General features: G+C 36.8%; 1 protein-coding gene across 2 annotated transcripts in view; it reads left to right on the top strand.

The window, feature by feature from the left end:
- LOC131026659 (protein ESMERALDA 1) overlaps nucleotides 1-26,041 on the top strand; it is a 169,918-nt gene that overhangs the window by 79,847 nt on the left and 64,030 nt on the right. For both annotated transcript variants that reach the window (XM_057956582.2, XM_057956580.2), the window contains exons 4-5: nucleotides 11,633-11,700; nucleotides 11,833-11,921. In XM_057956582.2, the coding sequence (XP_057812565.2) occupies nucleotides 11,633-11,700; nucleotides 11,833-11,921 (157 nt within the window). The remainder of the gene's footprint in view (nucleotides 1-11,632; nucleotides 11,701-11,832; nucleotides 11,922-26,041) is intronic.

Genomic DNA, 26,041 nt, shown 5'->3' with positions numbered 1-26,041 from the left:
CGATATACCAAGCAGAAGAGTGTATTGGATCTGCTGTTCTCTTGGCCATAAAAGCATAGAAAGCAGATTCTTTCTGCTCAGAGTGTTCGACAACATTTGCTTTCTGTTGAGACCCTCCCTGCTTCTTTTGTTAAGAAGCCAATCGAATTCGACACTCGGCCTTAATGTGACCAAACTTATGACAATAATTGCACTTCTTGCTGTCCTAAGTAGAACCAGAGCCTTTCGGCTGAGAAGATTGAGCCTTCCCTTTGTTCTTAGCAGAAGATTTGGCAGAGAACGCTTGCTCTGTGGAGGTGGAACTAGTACTGCTTCCAAATTGCTAGCGCCACCGATCTTGCTGTAAAAGCTTGTTACAAAGATCATAAAACTTCAAATCGACGTCAGTGGAAGTGATATTGAGCATTTCGATGAAATGCTCATAAGATTTTGGCAAACTCTTCAAAGTGATGACTACCATGTCCTCTTCCTCCATTGTGCGACCAATCACCTCAAGTTGGTCACGGATGTCCTTGATCTTGGTCAAGTGATCCTGCAGAGGTGTCCTTTCGTCTATCATAATCGAAAAGAGCATGTTCTTCAGAAAGAATGCTCTGCTCTTGTCAAAGGTTTCATGGAGACTCTTCAAACGATCCCATATCTCCTTCGTTGTTTTGCCGGATGGTACCTAAGGTAGCTGCTCATCAATGACAGAGAGTTTGATGAGCATTACAGCTTCCCGGTTGCGCTCATCCCATTTGTCCTGATCTTTTCCGGCAGTGGTTGGACGTTGAGACGTGTCCAAAACAACTACATCAAGACATCGGTACTAAAAAATGGTCAGCATATGCTGCTTCTAGGTGTTGTAGTTATGGCTGTTGAACTTTTGGCTGCTTTCGAGCATTATATTCGTTAGAGTTGCCATCACGTACCCCGAGGTCAAATTGGTGAAGGCATGAATTCCAAGGGATGAAAACCAACAGATGAAAATAGAGGGTTTTTAAAGAATTCCGCAAGTCAGATTCTCGAATAGAAATTGAAACCCTAGCATGATTTTCGAGGCAAAATTTTTCCGGAAGACCCAAAATGTTTTGAAAGCAACCCAGTTGAGGTTTCGAAAAACCGACGAAGAATCTGCAATGAGATTACAATTTCGCCTTGAAACAGAGGGTCAAAACCCTAGGCGAAAAAAATTACAGACCCATAAAATTTTAACAGCGACCTAGAAATTTGTGGGAAAAACCCACAATGATTCTGCAACTAGAAAATGCGAATTTTTAGTGCCAAACACTAGCCGAAAACCTATGCCGCGAAACCGAAAACCTGTGCCGTGGAAAACGTGATAGGAAATTCATGTATCAGGAAAATTGCGAAAAAAACCGTCGGGCGCACAAATCCACAAAAAAAACGCAGAGAAAACCGAGCCGCCGCAAAAACACAGAAAACGCGAAAACTAAGGGCCGAAAATCGTAGAAATTGCGTGTAGGGAAAATCCGCGGAAATCGTGCCGTCTGGAAAAAAATTGCATGCCAGAGAAATAATAGAGATGGGTGGGGCCGAAGATAGTAGGCTGGGGGTGCCAAAAAAGGTGGAACACGTCGCAAAAAAAACAAATTTACGGGCACACTTTTTTCAGACAAGACACAGATGTGGGTAGGTCAAAAATGCCCTCAAGTAGACCCATGAAAACTGACGCGAAAATAGGAGCTAGGCACAGAAAACCCTAAACGGGTTTGGAAGAAATTTCGAAAATATTAGATAGGATAGGATTTTCGATTAATTCCCCTTACGTAGGCTTTGATACCATGTGAATAATAGATTCACTGGTAAAAATATCTTCATCATTTATAAACTGGGAAAAGATTACATTTTATAGAAATACAAAACACTGTAGATATTTAAAAAGACACCTACTTCTAACTACCTGTTACCGTAGACATTATAGATGTCTAACAACTAGTTACATTATTGACCATTAATAGTAATAGTATGAAATATTATTTTAACATTGCTAAACATTTTAGAAACATTTCGGCATCTAAAAATGTGAACCCTGGAGGTACCCACCGTAGATTCGTTTCAGAATCCAATTCCGGTATGTTTCGTACCTGGGATTGCCCAAAAAATCCCACGATTCAACAACTTAGTTTCAATGTATAGAGGCACTGATCATTCAAAGCACATTTATTTTCTCTTCCTTAGAGACCATGAGTAAAGAATTAGAAATGATTAAAGCTTGTCAACTGACAGATTGAAATCATTGAGTGTAAGCTTGTCAATTGTAGTTTCTCTGTCATCTACTTTTGTGGATGATTGAATCTGTGCCATATAGTGTACATTGCCTTTGCACACATTTTTATGGTCGAGCATCTACCAAATTGTTTCCTGCCTTAACGTGGTTTCTGCAAGGATTATATGAGGATAAACATTGTCATAAACTTTCCTTGCCATGAATTGTTGTCAAGAACATTTTTTAAAATACTAAAATCAGGTTTCATGATGGTCTGATGCAGATTTTACTAAGAATAGGGTTTTAAAGCTTTCATACTTGGTGGTGTGTAAATTCAAAAATGTTAAATTTTAAAATTTTAGAAGAATTTGAGAAAGGAGGGTGGTTATTTTAAAGCTTTGTTGAAATTATCTCTAGCAAATTGAAAAGAGGCCAATTTTACGTAATTAAAAATGGAAGTGGTGAAGTGAGCTTAAAATGAACACATAAAAGTCGTGCTGGAGACGTAAGTAGTTATACCTATTTTAAGTGTGATAAAGAGCATTTTTTAATAATGTTAGGAGAAATAAGGAGATCTTGGTGAACAAGTGGTGAATTTTGCAAAAAATATTTTTATGATATTAATAATATTTAGATGGGTGCATTATTGAGCAAATTGACACCCCCATGCTTGTTCAAGGACACACATATGCATACTGTGACAACACATTTGATACTTTCACTATGCTTGTGGCTCAATTATCACATTTGGCATATACAACTTAAAGGGGTGAAAGAGGAGGTTGGAGGACTAGGAGGATGTAGGCTTATTTCCCTCTCTAGATAGCTTATTGCTTGGGATGATATAATGCTTGAGAGGTACCACATTTTATTTTATGCCCTCTTTTTGATCCAGGGGGCTCTGTGGTTTTTGGACATAGAGGGATTTATTCCTTTTTTACAGAGGGAGAGATTTGTTTCCATTGTGCACTTAAGGAGGGATTTGTACTTTTAGAGGACGGATGTTCTCTTGTGCATTGGAGGAGGGGTTTATTCTCTCAAAGGAGCGATTTGTCTTCTTGATTTGGGTTTTGTTCTTTGGTGTTGTACATTGGATTTGTTCTCTAGAGTGTCTTGGTTAGTTTGTGATACTTGGTGAGCTGTGTCGTATATCCTAGTTCATTGGTTGATGTTCCTATTGTGTTTGGTGTGATCTGATAAGGTGGAGAATGTTGAAGTTGTTACATGTATATTAGTATGTTGGGTTGGTAAATAGATTATTAAATAGAAGTTAGTGTGTCCTTTATATTAGTTGTGTGCGGGAAGTTTTCCCATAGTTGGGGTGGTTACTTATGTAAAAGGCTTTTATAAAGCCAATGTAAATCTATGTAATATCATTCATTATTGTTACCCTTAAATAATGCTTAATTTAGCCTAAATTGTAGGCCGTGTAGAGTTAATGAAAAGAACCATCTTATCGCTTGGAATTGAGATGCTTTATTAGTAGCAGGATTTGGTGAAACGATGGGAAACACAATTTCACTATATTTTTGACCTATTTGCATTTTACTCAAATTGACTTGCTAATAAACCTGAATTGGAACTACTCCTTACAAAAGGAGGAATATGCAGGGAATGTATTGAAGGATGTTTTGGATTTTTCTCTGACTATTACTAAGATTTTTGTTGTGTTGTAAACATACACATCCCATTGCAAATGGGGATCCCTCTTTTTGCTTGTTAGCTTAGGTGTTTTGCTTTGTTTAGTTTACCTGGGCAATAATTTTAAGGTTTCTAGCCTTAGAGTGAAGGGTTTGGGTTTTGTTAATTTCTGAAGCAAGTTAATAAATGAAATTGAAAGGTAGGCAACGGGTGTAAATTATGGAATTTGGGAGTGATGGTGCGAATTGTGAAAATGTAAAGTTCGAAAGTAGAGTTGCAAGACTGAAGTGAGATTTTGCTTGGGAATGAGTGAGCAAGGTCAAACATCGATCAAATTGTTCAGTTCAAATGCAAATTCTGTTTGAAAATGTTGATTAAGCTTGCATTTTTGCTTTGAAATGTTGATCCACATGCAAATCTCACCCAATTATCCTTGACTTAGGTGAAATTCCACTCAAAATGCATGCACAACCCCTATTTCTGACTTACAATGCATGATTAAGTGCAATCTTTGGTGTGCATTACATGACTACCTTGTGATCCTGACTTACAATGCAAGGGTTGAAGTTTGAAAGGTTAGAGTGAGAGGATAAGAGTGTGGGAGTGATATGCAAAATTACAAGTAGAAGGGTGAAGTTCTAATCGAAATTGCAAAATTACTTTGAGTTTCACTAGGGGTTAATGCATATCCATCACTATCAAAAATCTGCAAAAAATTCTATGCATGACCTCTCAAAATCCCCGATTTTTTTGAGAAATTTGGGTAAACAATGCAAAGTAATGAAGGTGAAGAAATGGGGCGATATAAAATCTGGAAATAAGGGAATAATCTGAAGTTTGAAACTTGAAGATAAAGGGAATTGCAAGAAATGCAAGGTCAATCTTGATCAAAAGGATATAATTTGCATGGTAAAATGCTTGTAATGCACAAATGCTCAAAAACCCTGATCAAAATTTATGCATGTGCAAGGGCAAACTCGCTGTATGAGTGCATGAAGAGGTGAAATCCACACAATTTTTTATGCATTTGCATTATGCATAACCAGCGAAAATGTCATGATCTCTCCAATTCCCTGAAAAAATATTGTGCACAACCACCTAAAATCCCCGAAATTTTGAGGGAATTTGATGAAACTGTGTAAAGATGTAAAGGGGTGAGTGCAAGGTGAATGAAACGTATTTGACATCAATAAGAGTCGACTTGGATTAAAGGATAAAAAGTCCTCTTCAAAACGTGTAAAAGTCAAGGCAAACATGGGGCAAATAAGATAAGAGGCTGACTTGAGTAAGAGCAAAATCCTTGTAAGAAATTAAATGTGTTGGATTAGTTAGCCGACTTAAAACATGACATCCTCCTAGGAAGAAGTGTAAGAAATAAGGATAAGGGCCGACTTACAATCCAAATGGGGTGAATATACAATAAAGAAGATCATATTATCTTGGCCGACCCTCCTTAAGCCAAGCAACTTAGCTGATCCTTGCAAATGAAATAGCTGGAACACATATAAAGACAAGGATCGAAGGTTCACTCTTTTATCATCTAAATTCAATCCAATTGAATCTATATTGCAAAAGGCAGATTCCAGAAAAGAGGCACGTGAACTAGAAAGTCTAATTCCAAGTCAAGGTTTGCAAAGAATAAGGCAAATTTAACAAGAGTTCAAAGGCAAATCAGAAACAAAAGGAGTGAGGTCAAGCAGAGATAAGTGCAAATCAGATTAAAGGATTAATCCATAATACAGAGGGTGCAATCCAGATATGGCTGCAAATAGAAAATCAGACCCAAGCAATTGATAAAGGAACCAAGAAGAAGGAATTGTCATTGGAAATGGGAGGAGCTGAAGGAAAAACTAGTTAATCACTTGCAAATTTTGAAAAATCTAAAAAATCTAAAAATAAAAAAATAGTGAGATTTCTCAATGGATGGGTAGTAGCTTCATGTTTCAGGTGGTCAAGGTAATCTTGAAGTTGATATTGCTCAGCTTCATAGAGATTTGAATGCACAACTGCACCCTAGAAATTTGTCCAAGTATGCATCTATAGGAAAATGCAGAATTCATGAGACCACTGTGCATGATGAGCTGAATTGTTTAACATTTTTGCCAAGAATAGAGTTAGCTCTACAAGGAAAAATCTTCTGTTGGGATTTCCCCAATCCAGTGGTGTTTGTAGAGTCTGATGATTTCATTGTTGCAGAAGTTAGAAATGAAGCATTCACAAGGTTCAAAAGGTGGATTGAGAGTCAGTTAGGTGTTGAGGAAGGACCTAGTCTAGAAAATATATTACTGCCTTGTTGGTGCAGGATTCATAACACATGCCATTCAGAATTTACTTGTTCATTGTGTAAAGAAACCATCAACCAAGTCAAGTGTCAATTGGGATTATCAGAGCCATCAGAGCAATGCATTACAGACAAAATCTGGACAATGTACCTTGTAGCTAAGAAATATGTCATAATAGAAATTAAAAGAACAATAGAAGTGTGTATTGCAGTATCATCTGATGGTGAAAGAAATGAGTTACAAATGGATTGCATGATTGAGCCTAATGATCAATGTGTTGCAGTGGAAGATAACTTTTCATGCATTGCACCAAAAGAAAAATGCATTGAAGTGGAAATCAAGGAGATAATAGAAGCTTTTCAAGCAACAAAATAACAGCAAGTAATGATGAATGTTTGGAATCATAAGAGCATGAAGGGCTACAAGTTGTTGCTATGACCGAAAATCATCAAGAATCTGAAATGGAGAACTTGGCAAAAGTAAAAAGTGACTGAAAGATTGTCCTGATTAACTATCACTTGATGCTTCATCGATCAAAGAGGAAAGAAGTGATTCAAATCAATATCAAGAAGGAAGTGACTTAAATATATGTCAAGAGGGAGAAATCCTTGATGAACATCCAGTTGTGCAACAAGAAGAGGAAGATTCAAATAAAGATTTGCCAACTGTTCAGGATGAAGAAATTCCAAAGGATTATCAGTCTTCACCTATGGAGGATAGAATAATTGGTATTTTATTCTGTGTTGGCGAGTGTCACAAACATGCATCAACCGTTCTGTCATCCAATAAGTCCAGCTTTGCAAAATTGTATGATATAAGTAGAGGATAGATTAAAAAAAGCTACTTGAAATCAAGAGTAGCAGGGGGAAAACATATGTGCAATGTATGTAATCTATGAATGATTGGAGACAAACAACATATGTTTATGTGTCTTTCATTGAATAATATTTATTGGATTCTAATTGGTTGGTAATATCACACTCCAAGAATTTTCAGTAGCACTGACTAATCAGCAGAAATCTAATAGCATAAATGCTTGGCAATGAGATAGTATTGAAAAATTAAATAGGGAATCCTCAAAAAAGAGATTACCTTAGTTGTCTTTCAGACTGGTAAAAAAGAGTTTGGCCGTCTATAAAGACATCCTTGTCATGGCCCTTTTTTCAACATTTGGGTATGAAGTTATATACTTTAGTATATACTGTAAGTTGGAGTGAAGTTATATCTGTAGTACATATCATAAGTTGGATGAAGTTATATACTGCAGTGCATATTGTAAGTTGGGTAAAGTTATATACTGCAGTTAATATCATAAGTTGGAGTGAAGTTATGTATTGCCATACATCCTGGAAGTTAATAGATTAACTTAAGTTGCTAGAAGTAACTTTATTTTATTAAAGCAACTTCTATTTTATTATTGAAATGTTGTGTTGAAAAGAAGACAAATTGTGGCTTTATAAAAAGTGGCGTTAGGGATGGGGTCCAAAAACCAATCGATTTTATTTTATAAGGCTTTAAAAAGTCACTTTTAGATTATACCATTCAAGGGAAAAAGAGAATAAAAATAATATTTAATTTTCTCAAAAGTGTTTATAAAAGGACGATTTGATCTCAAAAAGAGGTTGTTTGCCCATTTTATGAATTTCTTTTACAGAGAATGAACGTGAGTTCTTCTCCTAACCAAGGATGAAAAACCTTTTGCAAGATGGTTTTAGGGATGATAATTCTCCCAGCCATTTGAGTGGTTTCATCCAGAGATCACTGGAGTGTTAGATGCATCCAATTTTAGTTTGGTGTTGTGAAGATTTCCAGTTCATATTTTGGATTGTGGTTTTCTAGTTTGGTTTGTGGAAAAAAAATCTAGTTTGCCTGATTGTTCTTTTTTGGTGTGTTAGTTTATTGTTTCCAGTTTGGTAGTTTTCTGAGGACTTTATATATATATATATTATAGGTGTTGGTTTGTAATTTTGAGATCACAAACTTCTCTTATTGTATGGTGCAATAGAAAATAATATTATTCATTTAAAAAGAAAAGCATAAGAGTTGAATTGCTGCAAGTTTTTTTATATAAAGGGGGGAGATTCCAGGAATTTTCAGATGGACTGAGTTAGCATTCCTTGTGGACAAGCAATCTTTGAAAAGGGTGGGCTGGCATGTCCCTTTTTTGAAATTATGGAATTAATTAAATATTTAATTTAAGCTGTTGAAAAAAGTAATTTTATATGAATTATTTAAAAAGGTATTTTCAGTGATTAAAATAAATGTTGCTAGACCCATGGTGCAAAAAGGTGATTAAAAATGACACATTTATATTTTAATAATTTTGAAGAGATAATTATCTAAAAGAAAATAACATTATTTTATTTTCTCAATAAACTTATGAATAGGAGGATTATTTTTGAAAAGGGTCTTCATGCTTTTTGAAACAATTTCATTTTTCAAGAATAAACATGCATTCTTCTTCTTTTCCCGAGGATGAAAACCTTCTCGATTTGTAAAGCTTCAAGGACAAAAATCCTCTTAGTTTTTAGTGCAGTTTCGTACCGGGATTGACTGTATGCTTTGTCAGTTAGTGATTTCCAAATTTCTAGTTTTTAGTGTAGTGTAAGGTTTCAGTATTTATTAGTTTTACTTTTCATTGATATTTCCGTTGTTGTTTCTAGATTTCGGGTGTGATATTATTGGAGATTTACAGTTGAATGATTTGATAATTTTCTTATTGTTATCAATCTATTTTGGAGCGTTAATATTTTAGCTTTAGGCCATACCTTTTCCCTTCTTGGTTGTACGTTGCGTGAAATTATTTGCAAATATTTTTGAAGCTTCAAAGTTGCTAGATGCTGAAAGAAAATACTGTTTTGTCTTTTTGTGAGAGCTGTTTGGTCCTTTTTCTTCTAGCGTCAGACATCTCATGCTGTCTGTACAAGTCAAAGGGAGGCAGAATAGTCCAAAGTTCTTGCTGTAGGTGTTGTAGTTTTGAGCTTTTTGGTATGACATGCTGATCAGAAAATAATCTTGTCATATCTAATTTAAGAATAACTTTTTTGGGTCATACATGAGCCGTACTCTTTGAATGGGAGGTGCTGTAGCTGCATTGATGAACTGGAGTTTTCTGCTGTTTCAATCCTCAGAAAGTGCATGTCACAGCTGCAACACATATTTAGAGGATTTATCTTTTCATTTTGGATAGTATTTATTGAAATGTAATTTGCCTTCTATTTCTGTAAATACAATTTTTTTTTATGCTGGAAATTATATTGGATGCAATCAGTTTGTTGGATCTTTGGACCAGCTTCAACACTTGGTCAACAGTCAGTGATATCATCACAATTTGGATATATCTTTATGTGTTCTTAAGCCTATCTTCAAACTGTTTGACAAAATGCTCTTTTTAGGATGATGGACAATTGTTTTACAAAATGCTTGGCTTGGTTATTTAAGTGAAATAATTTACATATTGTAATTACTTGATGGTTTACTGCCAATATGTGGTATTTTTGAAGATCTTGGATGGGTTTTTACTAGAACATGGTTTATCGTTGTAATTGATCCTGGTCAGTTTGTCCATTGGTTCTTATTTTGATTTCTAGCATATTTTCTGCCTTGCAAGGCATGTATTGGAATTGAGTGAATTAGTCTGCCATTTTGGCATTAACATATTTTGCTTGTATTCAACCAGTTTGCCTTGATTGGATTTCACTTTCACTATCATCCATTTTGGCTTGATTGATTTAATGATTTGTTTATATTGTAAATCAGATGACTAGCTTGCAATATCTGTCAGTTAATTTCCATTGTCCTCATTTTAATCTACGTATTCTCTCACCTTGCCCACATTGGGAATTTGGTGATTAGAAAGAGTCATAATTTGAATGATTGAAAAAATCTCTTGTGGACTTGAGCTAACGCCTTGCGGGGGGGTTTATTAAATTCTCTACACTAGTAATTTACAGGAAATAATGTCAAAAAATAATGGTAGAGTTGTTCTTTTATTGCTGCCTTTTTCTTGAGCTTGTTTTTTGCATGATTTTGTATGCTCTAGCAGTTGATTGTCCCAACAATGTAGGTACATCTCCCCTATCTTCCAATCACAAGTAGGAACTTGTGTAAAAGTCAGTTTATCTCTTTGCTACTTTCTTGCCCTTATCACATTTCAATCAATTCAATCACAAGGAGTTTTTCAGATTCATTCCAACCAATCTCCTTTGTTCACACTTATAATATTAAGGTTCTATGGGTAATGTCTCCTATTTCCTATTTCCTATAATTTAGGCTTAAGGGTGGGTGGCTACTAGTGAGGCTTGATTTTTAAGTTATGGATTTCTTACTGAAAATGACTAGCAGGAGTAAATCTGTTTTTTGTCAATTCATGTTGTTCTTTTGTAGAATGCAATGGAAGGAAATTACACCTAAATGCCTTCATCTTAGTCAATCTTCTTTTTCTTTCTTCAATATATAGCTCACAGTATTTCTTGCAGTAGAAAGCATCTGACTGGATTGAAGCTTGGCTTGATTACTTCTTTCGCATAATTTGGTTATGGCAGGGGGGACAGTCCTTTCAGTGATGTTTTGAAGAAATATTTTAGCTCACATTCAGGCTTGTAAACATTCAACTAATGAGTTTGATGCTTTCCTATTGGACAGTAGCAACAATTCTGGTCTGGATTTGACATATCTAGCATTATCTATTTGCATTCTCAGTGCATCTAGAAGAAATAGGAGTTTTCTGAAAGAGTGAATTCTGATCCCAAGAGACTAAATTTCCCTGCATTTAGAAAAAATAAATTAGGAAAAGTGAGTCCATCCATTGCTTGAATGGAATTATATCAAGCCCAGTTCAACTGGAGTTGTTATGCAGATATTGTTGCTATAAGTTAGAAGTGGGACATATTGCTACAGATGAAAATATGTTAGATCCACATGCTTTGTAATCAATAAGGGAAAGTTTATATTGTAATGCCTATGTATGTTAAATTCAAATGTTTGATATTCCACGAAAACAGAAATTGACATCACCAGGACTTATATTGTCTCTAAAGCCTGATGGCATAGAAATGAAAACATTTCATTTTATTTTGTCTTTTTGGTCAGAAGGGTATGCAATCCTATAGCACTGGGAGTTTTTTTTTATTAGGGCTTATCTAGTTTGAGATTTAGAAGTTCTATTGATTGTAGCATTGAACATTGACGTAATTTGCTAATTTGGGTTGGTTTCTTTAAAATAAACTTTTACTCTTATAAGTACTATATGGTCATACAATTTATACAAATATGGTTTAGCATGGAATCATTTGTGTGTCCTTCTAGGACTACTTTTGCATATGGAAATATGAGTAGCTACAAGAAAACACAGTAATCCCTGTAACTGTGCATGGATTGTTTACAGAAAAACAAAATATAGGGGGGTCGACATCATTTGCATAGTTAAATCCATGTACTCCTATTAAAGCAAATAAATATTGTTGCGATTTCTGATGACATATACTTTTTGGATTGACAGGACTCCCGAATTCAAATGGTTATTTAGTGATTGAAGCAAATGGTGGCCTGAATCAGCAGCGTAATTCAGTATGTTGTTCATTCACTTCATATAAGATCTTCAAATCAGAAAATCAGTGGATTGCTGTTAACTACCTTGAATGCATGGGTTATACTATTTGCCATTGCTTTCCCTACATATTTGTTTTTCTTGTCTTGTAGATTTGCAATGCAGTAGCTGTGGCTGGTGTTTTAAATGCAACCCTTGTCATTCCTAGCTTTCATTTAAACAGTGTGTGGAAAGATCATAGGTAAGTTTATGATTTTTATTTGATTATTTCTTCTTTCTTGGGTTACATCTTTATAATGGTAAAAACTTAAATCATCTTGTTCATGGCTAATATATTTCCATATCTTAAAACTCTTGGTTGTGAAGGTCCAGTAAGTTTTGTGAAACACATTCTATAGGAATTGAAAAATTTAAAATGACTGTTTTATCCTTCCTACTTATTTATTATAATTTTTTGTGTTATGCTTAGGCCTCTTTTCAAATCTATGGTTTGATTGTTTTTCCTTAGTTGCTACCAAACAAAAACAGAATCATGGGAGACCTTTCCTACCCCTCTTATCTTTCTTTGTGCTTCATATAGTTACCTTTCATAACCTATAGTATTTTTACATTGATACTTATCTTTTATAACTGGTGGTTCCTTGTGAGTCCCATTTTGATTATTCATGGAGGTTTATATAATCTATTTCTTCCTTGGCTACTTGAGAGTGAGCTTGTATAGTTATAGGTGGATAATGACTGTTGTGTTCAATTTTTTAACGGAACATTTGTTGTTTCTATTCCATGCACAAAGGAAGAATGAAATTATATTAATATTCATAGATGATGAAAAGTAGGTCAGTATGACTAGAGGATATATCATTTAACAATAGAAACTTATAGAAAGAGAGTACCCTATAAGTAAAATAATAAAAGTACATAAGCAAAATAAAGCATTGTGCCACTGTTAAATAACAATGAAGGGTGGACAATGTCCCCAAAAGCATGTGCAAATGAATATTGGAAGGAAATCTTATCAAATATCTTTGTTTGTGTTTGAAGTCGAGTCATCATTTGAGCCATTATTGGTCGGTATAAAATATCTGGTAATGCTTGTTGGGTAGTGTCCAAGGTTAGAGAGGCCAAGGTAGGAGATCCTAGGAGGAAGCAAAGCACTTCCTTTAGACACTCCCCTAACATCCAAGGCTAGTGCAGCACTTGTAGTAGAAAAGAAACTTGTAATATGAGTTTGCCCCTGTAGTTTGGTGAGAAATCAACAAGTAGTAGATCCAAGTCATTGGAAAGGGGATGAGTCACAATAGTAGGAGAGAGCTGAGCATAGATTTCACCTTTGCCTAGATCATCAACTGTACAACTTCATGTGTGATAAGGATACCTTCCACAAATTCTTTTTTTTTTAGTGCAAAACTCCCTTGTACCTATGAAACAATACAATGAAAGATTCTCTTAAGCTTGAAAGAAATCACCCTTGAAAGAATCTTATATATGATGCGGTAGAGATACGGGTCTGAAGCAAAGATCGGAAAATCGCCTCGGACTCGCCAAACTCGACGAGTCCGAGTACGAGACATGCCCCCTGAGTTTGGCGAGCTCAGACTCGGACTCGTCGGAGTCTAGAGGGCGAACTCGCTAGACTCGCCGAGTTGGCGAGTTTGGCATAAACTTGCCAAACTCGGCGAGCCCTGTGCCTGGGACTCGGCCAGCGGCAAGGCCCAAACGGCCAAACAAAATGCATTTTTTAAAGTGAATAATCTCGTCTTTGTTCACTACAACCTCTGCCTGAGAATGAGAAAAATTAGGGTTACAACATGTCAGCCAATAGAAAAATAACACCGGATGCCTTTACTAAATAATAAAAGTCTTTTTGGCCCTTGACTCCACCTTAGGGCCGTTGTCCCCAAACCCCCGTTGAAAAATATGGGGGGAAACTGCGTCGATAGAAGTAGGGAAAATTTAACCTTCGAGTCTGACACTGATTGGATCGACTAGGTAGATATAGAGGTTGAGGCTGTAGCCATGGCAGAGGAGGAGCAAAGAGCACGAGCAGAGACAAGAGATACTGATAGTGACATAGATGTTCCTGATGTTGGTGAACATGGCATGGTGTCACGGGGAGCGACTATGGCTACCGAATCATCCAGGACCTACCTTAAACGCCTTCACAAGGGGGCTAGGGCGAGAGGGTGCACGCTCCTTTGAGCCATAGGCTTGTAGTTGTATTTACCTTTGGTATTTGTGTGGAACATTTGATGATGATCATATGATGACATGGATTTTTTATTCCATGAGTTTTGTAATATTGTATACATTTGACAATATTTATATATTTATGTTTGTTATTTTTCCTTCAACTACAATTTGTGTTTATGCTTATGTGATTGATGTATACTTGTGTATGTAATCAAATGAGCCGAGTTTGATGATGTTATTGTGTCTTTAAGGTGTATTCAATAAAGGGTGCATGAAACAAGTTTTAAATCTTTAAAAATCTCTAAATTTCTAGAGTTTTTCACTTTCTCGAGTCCAGCCGAGTTTGAAGCCGAGTCTGACTCCGAGTCCCGAGTCCTGTTTCTTTGGTCTGAAGTCAGCAAAGGAGGAAGGAATTGCACATTATTAAATAAAATAAATGAACGTGGAGTTAAATCTTTAAGTATCTTCCTATATTTCCTTGTTTCTTCCTCCTCCACAGACACATCATTGCCCACAAAGTCCCAATATTTAAAATAAAATTGCTAAGAGGCCATTTGGGCTTGATGCTTTGTACACTTGCAAGGAGAAGACCACTGTTTTAATGTCCTTCAAAGAGAAGGCTACCATTAGTGTAGTGTTATGATAATCCTAAACCAAGTCCATGATGTTTTGAAGCGAGTACTGGATTGCGACATTAATAACTCAATTACCACCCAACAATTTTTTGATATATTTTACTGCTCTTGCAATTTTCTCCTCATCACTTTCCAACCTCCACTTATTTGGAGGGTGTAACGCCTTGCCAAGGAACCCTAGAGGATAAGAGAAAAATACACATAATGCATGGATTTTTTTTTTAAGTAATTGTCATCATGCATAACATAAACAAGTATAACGCTCAAACCTCGAGATTAGATCAAACTGTCGATAATCGACAATGCTCAAGCGGAAGGCTAAACACCTGAAACTCCCAACAAACAAGGGGAGAGGTCTCCCAAAACTTAGGGCAAGGTCCAAGAGGTGATTAGGACCACACAAGACTTCCCCCAAAGTCGCAAGAATCGAGTCGACAAACAGGACCAACAACTAGGTCCTAGGTGTCATGGATAAGCTCTGGTGAGACCCTAGTTGCAAAGAGACGCTCCAAACGCACTAACAACCTACTCAAATCACCTCTGAGGGTTCCCTAACGTCACTACCTTCGCAACACATCCGAAATTGAGTCAAAAAAACACCCCAATCCTCCAGAAACCTCTTCGGACTAATGGCAAAGGACAATTTTCAGGAATCTGCACAACTGTCCAAGGATAGTTTTCAGGAATCCACTCAATTGTCCTAAGAGGACACTAGCATGGTGCACCAGTGTCCATGACTCGTGCAAGTGTCCCTGGGACGCACTGGCGTCCTTTAGACTTGTGAACTCGTGCTGTCGTCCTCTGAGACTCGCATTTGTTCGGACCAACAAGCTTCCCAGTTGGATAGTTTGATGTACCAAACACCCAAAACCCCTTGGTGAACTCCACTCAAAACCACCTTGACTTGGTCAAGAACTCATGGCCAAACTAGGAGATGACTAAATCTATCTTTGACACTATGCAAATCACATCTACCTTCACTTTAAGAAGCAATGGAAGCGTTCCTATGATATCCATCATAATACATTAAGAATACATGGGCATACAAGATCATAGATCGTGCTCGATTCCAACTCCGGGACACAAATCAATAAGTTACAATAACATCCAACTCCTCGTGGAGCGTTCAATACATAAATAATCATTGTTTTTAAAGCTTACATCAATATACATTTGGTTCACATCATACAAGAATGACAAGGAAGAAGATAGCGTGTTGAGGATGATGGATAAGCTCCTCAATGCTAGTCCCGAACCGAGTCCAGCGTTCCCCATTGGTGGTGTGCGATGCCATCCGATGATGTGGTACCCTTAGGTCCACCCCATTGTGCTTGTGGAGATAGTCACATGACCCAAATAGTCATACAAACATACAAGAGGGAGAATGGGCTCACACAAGTGCAAAACATGGATTATACACTCAACATGAACATAACATCCAACAATGATCATAATGTAACATCAATATATGAAAAGAGAGAGATATATAACCTCAATGCAATGCAAATTGCATACAAAGCAAGGAAGTACTCAACAAGGAGGAACAACACCAAGACATCGAGTATAAGTCAACTCGTCAACCTATCACCAAAAGACATTAAGGCCAAATAGCCAACATGTAGGGCCATCACATAAATCCATAAAGAAGCACTATCAACATGGAAGGCATAACATGTTTTGGGTGCTACTCATATCTACAAGGCTAGGTACATAGAGAACAAGAGCGGGGAGTGTCATGCATAGCTTGAACAGATGGCTCACACAAAATCGAGCATTCTCTCATTTGGACGAGAATGACGATCATGCAAGTCCTAATGCAACATGAGTGGGCATGCGTCTCCAGACAAGTTCCGACACTCAATGTGCGGGCATGCCTTCCCAAGACTTCCTTAGTCTCGTACTAGGGTTCAAGGCAAGTCTGGGGCACCAATTATCTTATTTAATGTTAAACCCATCCCAAGTTTTAATTAATGTTATCACTTGATCAAGAAACCCCCCAAACGGAATTTCCAAGCATACCACTTATGGGCCGGGGACACAATTGGGAGCCACTCCCATCATTGGCTCTACTACCCCCAGGCTCAATGAAATCCAAAACATGAAACCAAATCATGAAGATACAAAAATGCAAGCCAAATAATTTCATCAGTCGAGCCCAAAATCCTCAAATACAAACAATGCATCTCAATACCACTATTCACAAATTGCTCAAATGTCCTCAATAGCATGGAATTGGATTTGAATCAATCCCAATTTGAAAATTACATATATAATCCTATTATACGATAGTATAATATCATGTCAAAACCATCAAATTCAACTTTTCTTTAAAACCCAAATTGAGTCAAAACCTAGTCATGGAGGTCATCCACCATTGATAGAACTCCAAAAAGCTTAAATTTTCAAACTTCATAAATCGAAATTTCGAGAAAACCCATTGGTCTCTAACTACACAACATTCCAAGAATACAATCAAAACATCATTTCACCCATCCAATAAAATTTGGGTAGAGTTTCCCCATATAAACCCATGTTTTCAAATTTTGAAACATATAAAACATAGAATCATCTACACAAGAAAATCCAAATAGAAAAAATGCTTAAATTCATACTTCAAATCATTTGCAACTAGTTTAAAACATTCAAATCGCTCAACAAGGGAGAAATTGAGTTCACACCTCAAATCTTGCTCAAAATTTCAAAATGAAAATGGAAATCATACACACTGGAAGAGGTCGAATATTTTGGACAGCCCAAAGCATTCATGAACACCATTCTTTTGAGCTACTACCCACAAAAATCCCCCAAGAAAATCTCCCAGAATCAATCCATCAAATTTCCCATGTAGGGTTTGAGAGCCAAAAAATGAGAGAAAAATAATAAGTGTTTAAAAATGAACTCCAATTACAAATTATAAACTCACTTTTGATTGGGAATAAAATATTAATAAATGAAATTAAAACTTAAAATTCAAATCAAAACCTTTAAATAACCCCTATGGTAAAATCATGCAATACTCATTAAATCGAATATATATAAAGCACATTTCACAATTAAATAACAAATCACCACTATTATATTAAAATATCATTAATATATGTATATTAATTGGCGACAATTCACAATTGATTGACCATGCACAAATAGTCTTTATAGGTGTTACACAAATATGCATTAGGGTAACCAAACATTACCAAATTGGTAATTGGAGGTGTAAACACATGAAATTAGGAAAATCATCCAAATTAGGAACAATGGTTATGGCTGGGTAACATTAATGGCTAGTGTGCTATCTCCTGTAACTGCTGTTGGGGATATGGGCACGCTCAGACTTGTGGAGCTAGGTGGAATTGATGCCTTGTACCTATAGTCACTAAAACATTCACACGTCAAGTGTACTTGCTCATGCATATATATTTATATAATTGAAGTAACTAAAATCATTGGAAAGGGATTTCAACATCGCATGCATTCTCATATATTCAAATGATGTGATATCATCCCGTTCTCATCTAATCATCAATTAGATTACAATAATAATAATCTCATCTAATTAACTGCATTAAATAACAACATCAATATTATTTCACTGCAATGATAAGCATATACATATTCCTTGAATGGGCCAACATCATAACATCATCAACATCATAACAAGCCATTGAATCTAACATGAATATCATCAATTGTGTCTATAAGCATTTGATCTCCTTAAGGACATAAAATAACATAAATATAATTTACTACTTTCAATTCAACCAATCAAGTTAACATCACTTGTTACTTTCCAATCATTAATCAAATCTACATTTATATGAGCATCTTAATTACAATAATTCTGAATCATAACATTAGTCTATCTCAATCCTTAGAAGTGTTAATGCATGATAGCTTCGGTAAGATAAATGATTGAATGAGAGATAAATGAAGTCTCTCATTCAATCATTTATCCTATCGATAAAATATGATGAAAAACTTCAAGCTATTAATCCTTCATTTGATAACCATTCTTCATTTGTATATGATCAATCTACTTAGTTCGATCAAATGCTTAACTATCGATAATCATCCTATAGCATAGAATCCCGATTAATATCGGTTATATTATTTGTGTTCACCGATTATTAAATCGGGCTAACCAATGTATTCCGATTTATATCGGTTAATATATTTGACAGCGAACAATAATGATTATCGGATTAACTAAACACCGATTGGTATCAGGTGGCAAGGTAAGCATACACCGATTGGTATCGGGCTGTTACGTTAAGCATACACTGATTGGTATCGATTTGTTTAACATGCACCGTTTGTAATTACTGCAATAAGCCAAGGGGCATGATCAAGTAATGTCTTGATCGGTCATGTCTAAAAGACATGACCGGTCAAGCCATTGCTTGATCGTACCCAACTTGCATATACATATCAATTGGCATTTGTGAGAAGGACATCGAAATCATTAAATGCTCCTCTCACCTGCCATACAAAAGAAGATAGTCAGATTTATCATATAAATAGATAATACATAGATCAAGAAAATATACACTAGAATATAACTTGCATATTGAATTGAGAATTGAACACCATTTACAAGAAGCACAATTGGTCAAACACAAATCTCAATGCAACAATATAATCATGATCATCATGAAGCAATCCAATACATCATTGGTCCAGAACAATCATGGAACATATATCAAAATAGAGCATAAGATACGTACTCAAAATCATACGTTGCAATAAATGAAGCATCTAGAATAATAAGATCAAAGCACCACAAAATGATTTACATCCCAATTGCAAATGGCACAATCCACAGACACAATGCCAATCCCACATCAATAAGTATGAAATGCAAAAGAGTGAACCGGACGGGCATTATAGAGGGAATAGAGGAAATTCAATTGTAAGGCCTTCTAGCTTTGGTAGAAGCATGAAATCAATTTAATGTTTGATACAATTCATGTAACCATAGCTCTTGGATTTCCGTTTCTAGAAAATCTCTTCCTTGAGTTGGATTTCCTAAAGCTCAGCCAAAAGAGTTTTCTCCCTTAGGAAAGCATCTTTGATTCATCTCAACATTCATGACCACTTCATTGAGGTTGCTTTGCTCTTGTTCGATTTTGAGTTTCTCTTCAAAAATATTCTTGAAGGAATCCTTATTCCACGACTCGATACAATTTTTTACTTGGACCAACTTAGTAGCATTTTTGAACATTTTAGACCCAAAAGGTTTAGGCACCAACAACCACCAACCTTTCAAAAGATCAGAAATTCTCATATGTAAACCACATGCTTGAAAATTTGAAAGGAGATTTACTAGGGGCCTTGTATTTAATGGGAAAATAGTCAAAACCTAAAACCAAAGGGATATATTGCTTCCAATTAGAAGATTTTGACTCAGCTTGTTTGGGAGAGGAGAAAATGATCCAGTCCCTTTGTAATTAAACTAAAACCAGACAACTGATTTGACCAAGTGAATTTACCATTTCTAGGAGGGGTGTCAATCAAGTAGCTATTGTTGACAAAATTTACAAAGTACGCTTGAGATTTAGTCACATGCCTCACCCCTCCAAATTTCTCCTTAAGAAGAGCGTTGAAGCCCCCCCTTGAGACAAATCGGGCATTGAGGAATTTTTTTATGACCAACTCCAGCTTGCTCCATAGACCTTTTTCGAGAGGAGCCCTACCGAGCCATAAATATTGAATGACACGAACCCAAATTAGAAGAGAGGCTGTTTACCTTACAAAGCTGCCCATGTTGTCATGAGTCAAGGATCTCAACGCTAATTGCATAGGGGGTCAAAGGATGGTTAATCCATCAAAGGCTTCTAAAGCATATGCAAATACCACATCTTACCTATGCCACCTTCTCAACAAATCTGAAGATTCCTAAGAGCTGAACTGTCACCTATAGCAGAAAAAAAAATTGCTTTTTTGATCTTTAATTGACAATTGACCAAGTGTATTTTGTTAGGTGATTTAATGTGCTTGGCATATCATGAGATGATCATCATGGTCCTTGAGGAAGAGAACATACTCTCCTCTTGTTCAGTTTGTCAAGGATAGCTTGCTTTTTGTGTCAACATCCTCCATTGTTTTGTCTTTCCTTGATTTTTTGCTTGTTTTTGTATTTGAGCCTATGTTGAGCTTGGTCATCTAGGTGTTAGATTGAGAGATGTTTAGCCTTGTAGAAGCTACACAGTCTTTGTTTTCTTCCCAAATTTCATTTTTTGCTTCTTCTAAGAACACTCTTCCTCAACTTGTCTTAATGCCTTAAATCATTGAGTAAAGAAATCCATCCTCCAAATCAGGGTTAAACTTTAATGCAACTACCTCAAGGTATGGTTTCTTCTCATTCTAAAGCTCAGTGGCAAGCGTTGGAGAAATTATGGGGTCTATTGATTGTTCATGGGGCTTGAGAGTAGGATGAGCGTTCCACAAAGAGAGTTTTTTTTTCCCTACTCCCCTTAACAAAATTAGAGCAAGATATCTTGGTTTGATCATGCTATTAGAAAGATATCACATTGGGCTTGGGTCTTCAATTTGACCATTTTGTTGTTAGAAACCGAGTTTGACTTGAAATAAAAAAAGGGAGGAAAGGAGACTGAGACATCAATTTTGACATGAATCCAAGTGAAAATAGTGTTTCCTTCCTCAAAATTTGAAAGGTGCCAAGGGAGTTCGTAGTCTTCTGTAGAACTGACATGTCCCAATTTAATGGGGGATTGTGAAGTCTGATCCATATGGGAACCATCTTCATCCTTGCTTCCAAAGGGTTGAAATTTGGTTGTAGGAACAAGCCTAAACCATGATAATCCACAACCCACCAAAAAGCACCCTCTTTTTGGATCCACAATCTGAAGTTTTTTCCATGAAAAACCCTCTTGATTGTGATGGAGTCTTCCCAATTTTTGGAGACTTGTTGTGACCTATTTCACACATCGCCCCATTGTGAATGGGGACCCCCTAGTGGTTTGCTTTTTAGGGTTTTTGGTCTTAGCTCTGCAATTTCGTAAATCCATCTTCTTTGAGAGTTTAAGATTAGGGTTTTTTGAGAGGTCTCCCCGAGCTAAGTAGTGAATTTGTGCTCAGAGCGCTATCACGACGTTGTCAAAGTGCTTAAAAGGTTCAAAGGACGAGGATCGCAATTGCTTTGGGTCATTTCTAACAACTTTCTATTTTTTAGGAATTTGTTTTGTTTTTTTTCTTTTTTTTCTAAATTTAGAAAGTTTTGTTTTTGGCACTTCGGGCCCAATCCGGGAAGTAGCTTTTTTTGGCTTTCTTTTTGCTTCTTTTTGCTTTTTGCTTTTTTTCTGCTTTTTTAAAAGTAGAATTAGGGTTTTGTTCCTCAGGGCATATGATCAATACCCATGTTGTCAGAATCGAAAAATTATGTCTCCAAGTGTAAAAAGTAGAGTAAAAACCCTAGGTTAGGGTTTTGTTCCAGTTGATCTAGGTATGAGCATGGCGGATCAGATATGAACATAGTAGTTTGAATGAGGATGTTTGGAAGAGAAGTGGTAGGAGGATGAAAATTTCCCTAAGGAGAAGACATGGCAAAGGGAAGACCAGGTCTAACCGACCAAGACAGGGTATGGCTTGACCAAGACAAAGTCCGCCTTGGCCAAGAGAAGGAATGGCAAGACCTTCATCTAGTCCGTCCAAGCACATAAAAGGATGGCAAAGGTTAAGCAAACTCCTACCTGCAGTTAATGTTAAACCAGTAGCAAGACACTTGTCAAGTTCAACTTAAGAAAGGTTTGGCATAGCAAGGAAAGGTTAAAGTCCGCCTAAACATGTTGGCAAGACTTCCTCAAAGTCTGCCCATGGCAAAGACGCCTTCAATTCTGCCCAAAGCATGAAGGACATGGCCAAACATATGCCAAGTCCACCTTGGCAAGGGAGCCCCCAAGTCTGCCCTACCCAAGTGCATGGCATGAAGACCTCCAAACTCCGCCTTGTCCAAAGTGATGCAAACTCTGCCCAAGGAGATAGAGGATTCAAGCAAAAGAAAAAAAAGATGGTCTAAAACATTCCTAAAATCCACCAAGAGGAAAGTGGCAAGAGGTTGGCTAACTCCGACTTGGACATGAAAAAGAATATTCTAACCCTCTTGAAGTCCACCTAAGGGGAAGATGGAGATGTCAATGTAAAGGTTAAGTCAATAGCTAAAAACATTTCCAAACATGATACCAAGTCTGCCCTATGGAGAAGTTCCAACACAAAGCAAAGTCCGCTAGGTTTGAAAGCATGGCATGAAGAGGTGTCCGCTAGGCACAAGCAAAGATGTTCAAACATGTGTGAACTCCACCCTAGCATGTGAAGATGGCCACATAAAGCACTCCAAGTCCGCCCTCTTCTCTACATGACCAATGAACCTCCAAGTCCGACCAAGGCACATGTAAAGATGGTTTGCTAAATCCAAGATCCGCCAAAGAAGAAGTTGAGATGAACATCGCAAGAACAAGAGCCAAGTCCACCCAAGGACAAGGAAGATTGAAACTCAAGTGTCTAAACTCCGCCCAAGTGCATGGCACAAACATAGACAAAGTCCGCCCATGAGGAGAGGAAGTTGGCAAAGACAAGGTTGAAAGAAGATTGCCCAAACATAAGCAAAGTCGCCTTGTCCAACATGGTGCCAAGTCCGCCCCAAGCAATGTCTAGACACTAATGAAGTCCGCCATGTCAAGACCAAGGCAAAGTCTGCCTAGGAAGTATATGAAAATGGCAAGGAGAAAACAAAGTTCGCCAGTCTAGACACTAGCCAAGTTCGCTTATGGCATTCGGTTTAGACATAAAGATGATAAAGTTTGCCAAGAAAGATAGCACATAGACCTTCAAAGTTCGCCTAGGCATAAATGGAATATGTGGAGATAGCTAAGCAAGATGAAAGTTTGCCTACAAATTAGACATAAAAATGACCAACTTGCCATGACGACGAAAGAAAAATAGCTGGAGGAGTAACAAATTTGACAAAATAGCACATGAAATCAAGGGTCAATCAAATGAACGGGTTGGAAAAATTGAGCTTGACACATTGGAATATTTTTAAAATATTTTCAACTTAGAATTATTTTCGAAATTTCAAGAAAAATTCAAGTTGAGAGAAAGATCTAGAAGATTCTTTGCTTTTTTAAGCTAAGGATGGATTCTTGAGAGAAAAATAAAACTTTCCATTTTGGAAAGATTTAAAACATTAAAACACAAAAAAATAATAAAAATACAAAAAAACAAAAAAAGCATGGAGCTCCTAAACTTAAAATTCTTAACTCTATATATTTTCAACCAGTCACTTTCAAATTCATTATCAGGTTGGAAGATTGGAGTGCAATTGAGAAGAAGTTTTCTCTGTTTCAGATTTTGTGGAAAATTGATTTTCAAGAAGGAATTTTGAAGAATTAAAATCTTTCTAAGTGTTGGAAGTAAAAAACAAAAGAATTGAAGGTAGATTTCAGTCACAAGACCAATTTCGAAAACCCAAAATCTGAATCTGACTTGAATTCTTTCACCTTTTTGTCTTATTTTTCACAAATTTATTGATTTCTTGGCCAAATTCTTCACTCAATTTGCTTTTTCGCGGAAATTTAACTTTTTGACAAGCTGAAAATGAATTTTTCTGAGATAAAACATCCAAAATCAGAATTAAAGCTTCGAATTATCTCATGGAACAATGTTAATTTTCATGTGTTTTGCAGGTTAAAGACCACCAAAGGAGTTCCTTCCAGGAAAGCTCAAGATGAAGTTTGCTAGCAAAGGATTGCAGCTGGAATCAAAGATCAAATCCAAGTGGAAGAATGTCACAGATACTGACCTTGGGCATGTGGAATTCAAAACTTCAAAAAGAGAATGTATGGCCATGATGGATACCTGCCAACACCCATTACTCGCCGGATGATGAGGAATGTCTTCGTCCAAGCAATTGGATTTCCACTAGCTAAAGATTGTGCTGAGCTGATGGTTGAATGTGCTATGCACTATGATGCACAAGAAAGAGCGATCATTGCACCTGGTGGAAGGGTATTAGCTAATCTTTTAGAGTTATCCATTCAAGAAGTGTTTGGATTACCAAGCTACAATAAAACCTCATATAAAACTAAAGAAGATACCCAAAAGATCTATGATGACCAGTCTGAACTTTGTGCGGCAAATATCAACAAGTCATGGTCAGAAAAGACAAGACCTTCCCAAAAGAAAATGCCAAAAAGGCTGCTACGCCCATACTTCAAAGAGGAATATGGTGACATTATCCTACTGTTGAATAGAGTAATGGGCAGCCCTCAGGGTGCGCCATTTGAAACATGGATGTACTACTTTATTGATGAAATCACCTCAAGAGTCAAGATGTTCAATTGGTCCCCCATAATCAATAACAATGTTCATGAACAATTGACAAATTTAGAAAGGACTAAGTCATTTTACATGAGCTCTTACATTGTCTACCTGTTGGCCAGAAATTATAGATATTCCAGACTGATTTGCAAAGGCATAGTTGGCAATGGTGAAAATGAATTCAGGTCTTATTGCAGTTGCAGCTTAGTGAGAAAGAGCCATTTCAAGCGAGTAAATGATGCATTCCTGATGTATATCACAAGGACACTACAAGGGGGATCTCATCAAAGGCTATCTCCTGAAGCTAAGAGTTTAATCAACAAGTATGGATCCTGGTTTATCCAGTTTCCGAAATTCACATACATAAGAGTTCGAGGTTTTGCCGGTCGTCCTTACCGACTTCCGATCTATCCCACCAATAGAATGGTCCTACTAGAAGTTCTTAGACAGTTGGAGACATATTAGGGCTTCAAAAGAATAAGGCAGAAGGCAGCTATTTCCTTCCCATTCTTTATTGGAAATATGTTGGAGTCTTGTCCAATGACACATGCAACTGAAAGTGCCAGGCTAAAGATGCAATGGTATCCCTTCACATTCTGTCAGTCCAGAGCTAACTATGATCCTCACAACAATATTGGGACAATAAATGAAGAGAGATACATGCATAGAGTGGACTTAGAAGATTTTTTGGGCAGATGCTGCTGATGAATTTGACATCAAAAAGAGACTATGGTCCAGACTACCAGTAAGCTTGATCGAAATAACTGAACTTTTTTGTATGCCTGATTTGTTGGAAGATAATGCAAAATACACTCAACCACGCTTTGACGAGAATACACCTCTTCCACTTGTCAGATGGTGAGAACTTGAGCATGTAGACTTGGCTACTTTGATGCAGCCAGTTGTGAAGTATTCTCGTTTGTGGGTTGATCAACAAGTTCATGGACTAAGACGGAGAAATTTGACCTTGACTTATGACTTGATGGGTGAAGAAGAAGAATGTTCTTCAAATGTAGAAGCATCTCAAAGTGCCAGACCGATTGAAAGTGCTAAAAAGAAAGGAGAAGTAGGAAGCTCTTCAAGAACAAAAGGGAAGACAGTTGTAAATGAAGGACCTGCTAAGAAGAAACTAAGGATAGAACCATCTTGTTTTGCCGCATCAGGGAACATAGCTGATACATTGGCTATTGATGAGTCATTGGCA

This window comes from Cryptomeria japonica, chromosome 11 (genome assembly GCF_030272615.1).
Source record: "Cryptomeria japonica chromosome 11, Sugi_1.0, whole genome shotgun sequence".
In the NCBI taxonomy this organism is placed as follows: domain Eukaryota; kingdom Viridiplantae; phylum Streptophyta; class Pinopsida; order Cupressales; family Cupressaceae; genus Cryptomeria; species Cryptomeria japonica.
The sequence above is the reverse complement of the archived record's forward strand: the minus strand, read 5'-3'. Positions and strand labels throughout refer to the sequence as shown.